This window comes from Sinocyclocheilus grahami, unplaced genomic scaffold (assembly GCF_001515645.1).
Source record: "Sinocyclocheilus grahami isolate Dianchi unplaced genomic scaffold, SAMN03320097.WGS_v1.1 scaffold768.1, whole genome shotgun sequence".
NCBI classification, from domain to species: Eukaryota; Metazoa; Chordata; class Actinopteri; order Cypriniformes; family Cyprinidae; genus Sinocyclocheilus; species Sinocyclocheilus grahami.
In genome coordinates this window covers 68,024-78,698 of record NW_015505947.1, presented here as the reverse complement: position 1 = coordinate 78,698, position 10,675 = coordinate 68,024, and the positions used below count along the sequence as shown (strand labels likewise).

The following is a 10,675-nucleotide window of genomic DNA, read 5'->3' as shown; positions in this document are numbered from 1 at the left end:
TGATTACGCTCGTGGGGTTCGCAGGTGGATCTGGTGGAGGGAATGGAGACGGGCGAGTCCCTTTCTTCTTCCTCACCCACCAGATTCAGCGCGCTGTGCCAACCGCTCTGTGGTTACTTCCCCCCGGGGAACGTGATCGACGCTCCGCCTGTCTTCCTCCGAGGAGTTTGATGTGGTGGGCGTCGATGAGGATTCGCCCCCTCAAACGCCTCAGTATGAGGAGCTTTTAGAGGTGGTAACTCGTGTGGTGGCCAAGTTGAACATCGATTGGCCCGCCGAGAAAATGTCTGAGCCGCAGAAAAGTAAATTAGATGAGCGTTTTCTGCTTGTGAAGCAGCCACCTCCGCGCCGGAGCCTGCCTTTTTTCCCCGACCTCCAGTTGCCCTCCAAGCCTCTAAAAACTACATCAGCGCTGGTGAGCAAAGGGTAATCGGCAGCGGGTCAGGCTGGTGCATGTCTGCACACCATGGCGGTGGTACAGGTGTACAAAGCCGTCCTGCTTAAAGAGCTAGACGAGCGTGAGCAGATAAATTCGGATGATATCACTGAGCTCAGGAGGACCGCTGATTAATCTCTCCGCACCACTAAAGAGACCGCCCACGCCATCGGTAGGTCTATGGCAGCTATGGTGGCGGCGGAGAGGCATTTATGGCTGACCTTATCAGATATGAAAGAACAAGATAAGGTCTGCCTCATGGACGCCCACGCTTGCGCCTTCTGGCCTGTTCGGCGACGCAGTCAATTCTGTTGTCGATAGGTACCAGGCGGCTCGTAAACAGGCGGCGGCGTTCCAGCGGTTCCTCCCGCGCCGCTCTCTAGCTCTGGGGGCTGCTGGGCGAGAGCAGCCCTCTCCGAGTACCAGCTCGTCATACAGGGAGGCACAAAAACAGAGCGTTGCCTCATGTGCTCCCCAGCATCGGGACCGCTCTGGGTCAGGAGCCTTGAAGTCTAAGCCGGATCTGCAGACCGTACTTAAAACTAAGAGGTCCTCGGCCAAGAAGTCCTGACGCCACTGGCCCAGGGCTCATGAGGGCAGGCCCCTCTGGGGTGGAGCGGGTTTCACCGCATTACACGGTGTCCGTCTCGCTTCAGTGCCCTCAGGAGATCGGTCTGCTAACGCTGCTGGAGTTATAGGTCGCAGCAGTCTCCCACTCTCAGTCACCGCCCGGGAACGTAGCGGTGCTAAGAGGCTCGCCACCTCTCCGGAGGTCTCTAGAGCAGCTAATTCGGTTGTCTCCTGCCGGTCCGCCATTACAGGGAACCAAGCTAGCTGCTCTCAATACACCAGAGGTCAGTCTCGAGAGACTGATTCCCTTAGTAGATTCTTTGGCAGCGTGGAACCTACTGCCAAATGTGTCTCAGTGGGTCCTGCATACTGTAGAGAGAGGCTACAAAATCCAGTTTGGTTCTCCTCCGCCTCGTTTCAACGGGATTATGCCCACGCTGGTGGGCCCCGAGCAGGCTCTGGTCATGGAACAAGAAGTAGTTACTCTCTTGAGGAAGGAGGCCATCGAGGTGGTCCCTCCTCGCGTAGCAGAGTCCGGGTTCTACAACCGGTACTTCATAGTTCCAAAGAAGGATGGGGGGTTGCGTCCCAGTTTAGATCTGCATCAGTTGAACCGCTCAGTCATGCGACTGAAGTTCAAGATGCTCACTCTCAAACAGGTCGTGTCTCAGATCAGGTCCGAGGACTGGTTTGTCACAATCGATCTGAAAGACGCATACATCCATGTTTCCATCCTTCCCATTCACACGAAGTTCCTGAGGTTTGCGTAACGTTAGCGACGGACACATCCCTCACCGGTTGGGGTGCGGTCATGGCCACCCTGTCCGCGGTCTGTGGAGTGGTCACCATCTGACATGGCATATAAATTGTCTGGAGATGCTGGCCGTGCTGCATGCACTAAGACACTTCCTCCCAGACCTGAGAGGTCACCATGTGTTGGTGCGAACCGACAACACAGCGATGGTCTCTTATATCAACCACCAGGGAGGTCTGCGCTCACGCCGTTTGTACAAACTAGCGTATCAGATCCTTGTGTGGTCCCAGGGCAAACTTCTCTCGCTGAGAGCAGTTCACATTCCTGGGCATCTCAATATGGGAGCAGAGACATCCTGTCGAGGCAGGGGCCGAGGCCCTGGGAATGGATGTTTCACCCCGAGGTGGTGAAGCAGATATGGAAAGTTTTTGGCCAGGTGGACCTGTTTGCGACTCAGATGACATCGCACTGTCCCCTCTGGTTCTCTCTGACTCATCCAGCTCCACTGGGGCTGAATGCCATGGTACAGACATGGCCGAGGCTTCGTCTGTACGCCTTTCGCCCGATAGCTCTGCTCCCGGGAGTTCTAGAGAGTGCGCCGGGACGGGGTCCGTCTTCTGCTTGTATTTTCGTTCTGGCCGGGCTGAGTATGGTTCTCGGGCCTGATTTCTCTCCTCGAATGCCTTGAAGTGGAAACTTTTCACTTCGTGGTGCGGAGATCTCCAGCTCAACCCAGTTAACTGCCCGGTTGCAGGCCCGATTCTCCGCAGGGTTGACCCACTCCACCCTCAAGGTCTACGTGGCGGCCATTGCGGCCTACCATGCCCCTCTCGGTGGCCAGTCAGTGGGCAGACACCCCCTAGTTACACGTTTCCTCCGCGGTGCGCTGAGGCTGAGGCCTCCGGTACGATCTTGTGTCCCCACGTGGGACCTGGCTGTGGTGCTAGAAGCTCTCTGTAGGCCTCCCTTCGAGCCTATCGAGGAGATCTCTGAGCTGAGAACGTCCACAGAGCTGCTCTGTGGCGAAGGGCGGACCAACTGCTTGTTTGCTATGGTCCCCCTAAGAGAGGGCTTCCAGCTACAAAACAGACCCTCAGTCGGAGGATAGTAGATGCCATATCCATTGCTTATGAGTCCTCTGAGCTCCCTTCACCTCTAGGGGTCAAGGCTCACTCTACCCAAAGTGTGGTGGCCTCCAAGGCCTTCTTGGCAGGTGTCTCAATGCAGGACATCTGCGATGCTGCAGGATGGTCCACGCCCCTAACCTTTGTCTGGTTCTATGGCCTAGATATGCGAGCCACTCCTGGCTCTTCTGTTCTCCCGCCTTAGCTGTGCAGGCTTCCACACTAGGCAGAAATTTGTAATTCTGGCGGCGTGGGCATACTCGTTTCATAAGCGTCCTCCGACGCAGCTCGAGTTCCTGAAGAGGAACGTCTCAGGTTACGTATGTAACCATGGTTCCTCGAGGGAATGAGACGCTGTGTCTCGGGGCCATACTTCCGGCATCTCTGCCAGCGCTTGCTTCACTCCTAGAAGCTGATGCCGGTTTCACCGCACATGCTTTTATAGTTTCCTGGTCATTACGTCACCTACCCGTGACGTCTCGCCCATCTATTGGACTGATTACACATGGGATTCAGACGCAGACGCAGCGTCTCATTCCCTCGCGGAACCATGGTTACATACATAACCTGAAACGCTATATCCTCTCCTACTTGTAAGTCGCTTTGGATAAAACGTCTCAGGTTACGTATGTAACCATGGTTCCTCGAGGGAATGAGACGCTGTGTCTCGGGGCCATACTTCCGGCATCTCTGCCAGCGCTTGCTTCACTCCTAGAAGCTGATGCCGGTTTCACCGCACATGCTTTTATAGTTTCCTGGTCATTACGTCACCTACCCGTGACGTCTCGCCCATCTATTGGACTGATTACACATGGGATTCAGAGCCGGTCACACTGAAGGGTGTTCCGTAAGCGTCCTCCGACGCAGCGTCTCATTCCCTCGCGGAACCATGGTTACATACATAACCTGAAACGCTATATCCTCTCCTACTTGTAAGTCGCTTTGGATAAAAGCGTCTGCTAAACAAGTAATGTAAATATGGACAGCATAACTGATTATTGGGTTCTTTTGTCGCGTCGCGCCACTCGCGTCCGGAGTAGAATTATCCTTTCCCAATAAAGCAAAGTTGTTTTGCGCCGAATACTTAATAATAATATAATATAATATTTTATTTTAGTAGGCTACTTTAATTCATTACAGCTATGTTCTTAACTTTAACTGGTCTGTCACTGACAGAGAGAGAGGGGAGGACAGTTGCTCGACCTCTCCAGAATCTATACAGGTGAGAACTTGAAAGAATATAATTATTTTAAGGCAGTGTTTTTTTTAAACTGGGACTACGTGTCAATGTTTTAAGGAATTAAACATTAATATACATTTTCATTTTATGTTCAAATTGTTCAATACAATTTGTTGTATAGGTAAAGGCAGTGTGTTCCTATAGTTTTTAAAGACTATTAAAAACTATTAAGAATCAGGATAAAAGTTATCGTTTAAGTGTAGTGTAACTGAAATATTGTGCATAAAATATCTTAATTTAATGAAAATAAAGTATACAGTAGATGTCCACAGTGGATTCAAAGTCCCAAGTTCTGCAGTTATTTTTGAATTAGAGTTAGTGTTTTTGAGTCTGATATCACAAAAAATAAGTCCCTGTAAGCTGTCTTGCTTCCTGTAAGCTATCATTGCATGTTCCCAAAATTGCCATTAGGGTGCTCTAAAACATGCTAATTAGTATTCTATATAGAATTTATTATGTGAACATGAATGTACTTTGTACATTATGTACATAATTTGTTTGGCCATTGAGGGTCACATCACCTGACAGCTGCCCCCCAGCCCCCTCTTTTAAAATGGCTGCTACGCCCCTGCATGTGGGTGAGTTTTTTATTTATTTATTTATTTTTGGGTGATTCATACCTTCAATTGTCCATTTAATCCACTTAATTTAATTTGTTATCCAATCCACATGTTGAATGTGCAAAACTACAATTGAAATATGAATTACATACAATAATATGCAACATTTAACAGACTAAATCTGCATTTTTCGGTGTGCATAAGATTTCAAGCCACAAATTTTCATGTCACGCTCTACTCTTAGAGCTACAGGAACCTTTAAATGCATTTGTGTGTGCAGACCAAGTGCATTGACACCCATTTGATAAAAGGTCGACTGGAACACAAACTCTCATGAGGAAAGTCCCATTGAACAGATACTGTGTGTTTATATGTGAGCACGTACACAGGGGCTCCTCTGTTTGCTTGCGTAGGCTGCATTTACATGATGTCTCACATGTTAAAAATGCTGCGTAATAGAAGCCAGTGGAGACTATTTCTTTTTCTCCCTCTCTATATCTGTCTCTCTCTGCTTGTTGATATTTATAGAGCCCACAGCGATGAGAAAACAGGTCCCAATGCAGGCGACGCATTGAAGACATGAGGGGGCGGAAGGGGAGAGAGATAGAGAAAGAGCAAGTTAGAGAGAGTGTGCATGAGTAGTAGTAGCTTTCTACATCTTCCAAAGATAATTAACTGTACTTTCATGGCAAGAAAAAATCCAACAAGACTCCAAAGGCCGTTCTCATTACTTTGAATGGCAGGCCCTGTGAAGACTCTATCAGCACTGCAGAAAGACCCGGCTATTACAGTAATATGTGACATGATGAGGTTGAACACTTCTTCAGAGTGGGTTCATTATGTGAACCGAATGCACTGCAGGTGAAATTACCTGGTTATGGTGCTCAATGCCCATGCTGATCGTATTGATGAGGATGGCGATCATAATCCCTCTGTTGAAGTACTTGCTTTCAACTATACCCCAAAGCCTCGCGCTCATTTTATCCCAAATATCTTTACATTTCCCTAAACAGGTGCGTTTCCTCTTCGGCATGTCCTCAGAGTCATTGTCCCCCTTCTCATCCAATCGGTTCTCATCTCTGTCGTTCTCCTCCAGCGCAACCTCCTCTTCCTCCCCATTGGCCGAGTGCCCCATCAGTCTCAGCCCCTCCTTGAGTGACGGGGCTGCAGCACACTGTAGACACTCCTCTGTTTTTGGGGTGACGGAGAGGGAGATGGCGTTCTCCAGAGATTGGGAGCTCTGGTCCAACTTGGTATCATGAATACAATGAGGGACTGCAAGAAAGACGAAAATTCAACATTTCTGTTTGACATTTTCATATAATACAATATAATTTTTGCCTGTCAGTTTCTTGGACAACTGCCACACTGCTGCTTGGAATTGAAATATCATTGGGCCATAAAAGCAAATTTGTTCTTGTTTTTATTGCAACTTACTCTTTGCTTTTATAACTTTCTATTTGGTTTGGAGTGTCAGGGAAGCTACTTTGAAACTTGGTCAGGCTACAAGCAATTTTTTATTACACATAAGTAGCTAAATACACTGAAGCAACTTAAAAGGGCAATATTGTTTAAAATAAATAACTTTTTGATGATATAATTCATAATTTTAGGGCCATATTCTTTTGGGGTTTGAATGAATGAACAGTGACATCTCCAAACTTTTACAAATAAATGTATACTAAATCAAAGAAAGAAAAAAAAGAATACATCCTAATATACATCCTAATTCACTGCATGTAACCAAATAAAAAAACACCATAATTAACAATTAATTTTAAATGTAAATTAATTCAGGATTTACATAATAACTGAGCAGTGATTTCTTTTTTATATTTTCATTTACATGAATTGTTCAAAAAAAAAAACCTTCACTTTCCAATATACATACAGTATGAGTAAGAGAGGGCAGTTTAGGATGAATCAATTCACCTGAATAAATCAAAATGCTTGATACCAAATACACGTGATATATGAGAGTTCTGGACGAACTGTATCAGAATGAATCAGATTTTCAAACATTCTCTCACTCATGTTGTGTTGGAAAGCATGATTCCAGCAAATCAGACTTTCTTGCACAACATAAGTGAAACAGAACAGTGTAGGACAAGCAAATGGCTGCAATATAACAAAGAGTGAAAAATTTAAGGGGGTCTGAATACTTTCCGTACCCACTGTATATGACAAGAAAATGCACTTTAGTACAGACCGCTTGCTACTATTTTGAACACAGCTGAGCTAATGTCAGGCTAAAATAAAAAAAATGTTTTGGTTAATTTTAGATTTTTTCTCCTCAACACTGTTAGACACAACTTCTCTATGACCCAATATCATTCCTCTGGCTCTAACTCTCTCCTTACTCTGAGTAGAATGGCAGTGGTGTCTTTCGCTGCCATTCACATTAGCCCCTCCCCCTGTCGATCCTGCCCCTCCTTTGCCACGCCACCTCCCTCCCCCAGGGGGAGGGGCTTTGCCACGGAGCATGTAGTAAAGGGCGGCTGAGCGGCGGCGGGCCTTGCGCAGGATGTGGCAGACCAGCTGGAAGAGCTCCTCGTAACAGTCTCCGGGCTCAGCGAGCGAAGCCAGCGTGCTGGAGGACAGGTAGCGAGCACGTTGCTCTTGCATCAGCTGGTGCTCTCGCTGTTTGGTCTCCGAAAACTGAGTGGCAATGACCACCAGGCACAGATTAATCATGAAGAAAGATCCAATCTGGAACAGCAAGAAGAATAGGGAGAGTCAAAAGTCTGAAGTGTGAAGTCTCAGCTGCTTTAAATATCCATGTCTACATGACACCAAAAACCCCTCTAAGCTCTCTAATGCAGCCTGTGCTGCAGTGTTTAGCAGAAGCAGCGGCCATAGCTGTCTAAATGAGCTGCTATAAACAGACCCTATGTTTGAAAAAGTCAGCAGACGCCCAAACAAGAGTCAGTTTTGTTGTGTGTGCGCCCGTATCGCTCTGGCTTTGATATGCTATAATTATCAGGCTATTTCATAGGAGCAAAACATCAAAATATCTCCTAGTCCTCGCAAAAAAGAAGGGTTAGATCCCTCTGCCAACGTGAAACGGATTAGAATTGTGAGCCAATCATTTTAAAGACTGAAAGAGAACCAGTTCCAGATTCAACAGAACAGAAAGCCTGCTCTTATATCATTCGCCATTCATATCACTGGCATTTGTCAATACGCAAACACACACAGAGCTCACTCTTAGGTCTTAATGAAAGTACAGCCTGTTTCCTGCATATGTGAAGTAGGGATCAGAGAGGACGGATGAGTCGTGAGGAGGACAGAAGAGGTGGAGAAATGCACAGGTGTGTGTGGGGCAGCTGTGCATGTGTGTCCTGCCTCCACATCTGCTGTCCTGATTTGGGAGTCTGATGTGTGACTGGACTGCTCCTAATCAACAGTCGGACCTCACCTTTCCTCTCATCAATTCCTCTGCGCGCACACACACACACACACACAATTCAGAGCATTTTTGAATATTATGAAAGAGGACCTCAAAATGACAAATGATAAGCACCATAAAAGTGGTAGTGATAGCTTTGTGTGAAGAATAGATTATAATTTACGTCATTACATTTACGTCTCTTTCTGACAGATCATGATGTAAGTAACAATGTCTAATTTATGGGGGGAAAAAATCATTGATATTCACTTTCAGGAATAGCTGGTCTAAATGATTCATTCACGTATCAATTTAATCTTGTTATTAATGTGGTTAATCAATCTCAATTAATCAATGATTGATATTTAACAGCCCACAAAATGAGAAGATTAGCCATGAAGAACTTATTTGAATTCATGTACTACTTTAAATCCAAAATGGTTCCTTTACTACAGTTAAGACATGTCAGCACCATTATTACATATTATTTTAAAGAAAAAAATTAAGAAAGAAAGAAAGAAAAAGAAAGAAAGATCAGACATACAGGCAGGAGAAGAAAGGGATAGGTCAAAGGGGTGTTGGTTAGTGAGTATACTTCAGTTCTGTTACAGCTGGATGAAATATGACAGGTGATTTATACTCTCATTTAATACTGCTCTTACAATGGAAGGGTCTGGCTGCAGGCAGGGTGACCTTAAGACTGCCTGTTCAAAAAAAGAACAGTAGGCAGAACCAGTCATTTCATTATTTTGCCATCAATGTGCAAAGGCAGGGATAACTTTGCCAACAGATTTGCATAATATAGAAAAACTAAAAATAAATAACACTGAATATAAAATAAAAAATAAATTTATTCCCATGCCATCAGCTTATAAATCATATTCATCGGTGAAACCCATAAGCAGCAAGCCAAAAAATATAACAATATTTGTTAATATTTTGTTGCTTGTAATCAGAGACAATGTCTTTAATCTAATTATTTGTGATCACTCTGCCCAATCGTACTGATCCATCAGAGAACAACTGAAGAGGAAAAACTGGGCACAGAGAAGGCGAGCCTGAATTAATTGCTCCGATGTTCAATAGAAGTGAAAGGAAATGAATAGAGGTGCATCGGCGGGGTGTGGGCTGTGTCGGGACACTATGGCCCTCTCTCTACGGGTAGCGATGGCTGGCTGTGTGGTTGCCAAGTTACAGACAGAGCAGGGCGTCAAAGTAAATAAAAGTGCAGAGGGACACACTCGCATAAACCGGCACACACACATACAGTGAAAAGACACATCTTACTCCCCTCAAACATTGGAGATCACATAGGGATTTGGCTGTTGTTTCCAGCTGTGAAGGGGACGCCAAAGAGTATAAAGCAACAGAAACCACAGATGACTAGCAGGTACATAACACTAAATCACATTTGATTGACTTTGGAACAATACATCTGTTTATTTTTAAAAGAGGGTACCCAGAAGCACAGAGTGCATTTTCCTTTCAAACGATTTAAGTAAAATACAAACTTAAAAATCAAGAGCATATTTTCAAAATTAATTTAAATTAAAAAAAAAAATTACATTGAGGAAAAACTGTTTCTAAATTAAACCCTTTGGCACACTTTGCTTTTTCCGCCTGCTGTGACATATTCCACATAGTTGTTCTGTCTGTTTTTTTTTCTGTTGCAACCACCAGTGCAGATATTTAATGCACACATGGTGATGACAAGCACAGACAAAAACTAGGGCTGCATGAAGACGTAAACCAGCATATGTTGGCTTAATTCTGTAATAAAGTGCCCTAGGGATGACATTTTTTTTGTAGGCCAGCCTAAAAGTAAGCATCAGCCTGGTTTCCTTGACAAAAAGTTAATAGCTTTGTTTTGTTCATCAATATGATCTTCACAAACGAACACACTTTAATGAAAATTCAATAATTTATGAATTTAAGACTAAATGCAAATCGCCAAAATGTAAAAAGTTAAAGGTAGGCTATAAACAAACTACATCAACACTGATGTTACCGTTGGTGAGGAACACATGCACGAGGACGAAGGAGATATACAAAAAGGTATTTTAATTAGCAAATCGGACTCTGACTAAAGGAAAACTGAGAGTATTTGTAGGGGAGCAAACAAAAGAACTAAGGAGTTAATCAAACACAGGTGAACAGAATGACTAATTAAACTGACTGGGGAAAACTAGGTCACAACAGAAACTCAAAACACACATACATGTAACAGCTGAAGTCAAAACTGTTTAAAAAAAATTTAATTAAAAATTTAAATAAAAAACTAAAGACAACTTAGCAAATCGGACTCTGACTAAAGGAAAACTGAGAGTATTTGTAGGGGAGCAAACAAAAGAACTAAGGAGTTAATCAAACACAGGTGAACAGAATGACTAATTAAACTGACTGGGGAAAACTAGGTCACAACAGAAACTCAAAACACACAGACATGTAACAGCTGAAGTCAAAACTGTTTAAAAAAAAATGTAATTAAAAATTTTAATAAAAAACTAAAGACAACTTTCCCAATCTTCATTTAAAATCTACAAGTTTGAGAGCAATTTGCAAGAGCAGAGGCACTATATAAACACAACAAGGCTGTAAAGCAT

The 10,675-nt window shown here is 44.4% G+C and overlaps 1 protein-coding gene across 1 annotated transcript in view; it reads right to left on the bottom strand.

Annotated features, from left to right (window-relative positions):
• LOC107561340 (voltage-dependent T-type calcium channel subunit alpha-1I-like) overlaps positions 1 to 10,675 on the bottom strand; it is a 136,974-nt gene that overhangs the window by 67,653 nt on the left and 58,646 nt on the right. The window contains exons 8-9 of the mRNA XM_016245766.1: positions 7,045 to 7,393; positions 5,556 to 5,959 (exon numbers count right to left, since the gene is read on the bottom strand). Coding sequence (XP_016101252.1) covers positions 5,556 to 5,959; positions 7,045 to 7,393 — 753 coding nt within the window. The remainder of the gene's footprint in view (positions 1 to 5,555; positions 5,960 to 7,044; positions 7,394 to 10,675) is intronic.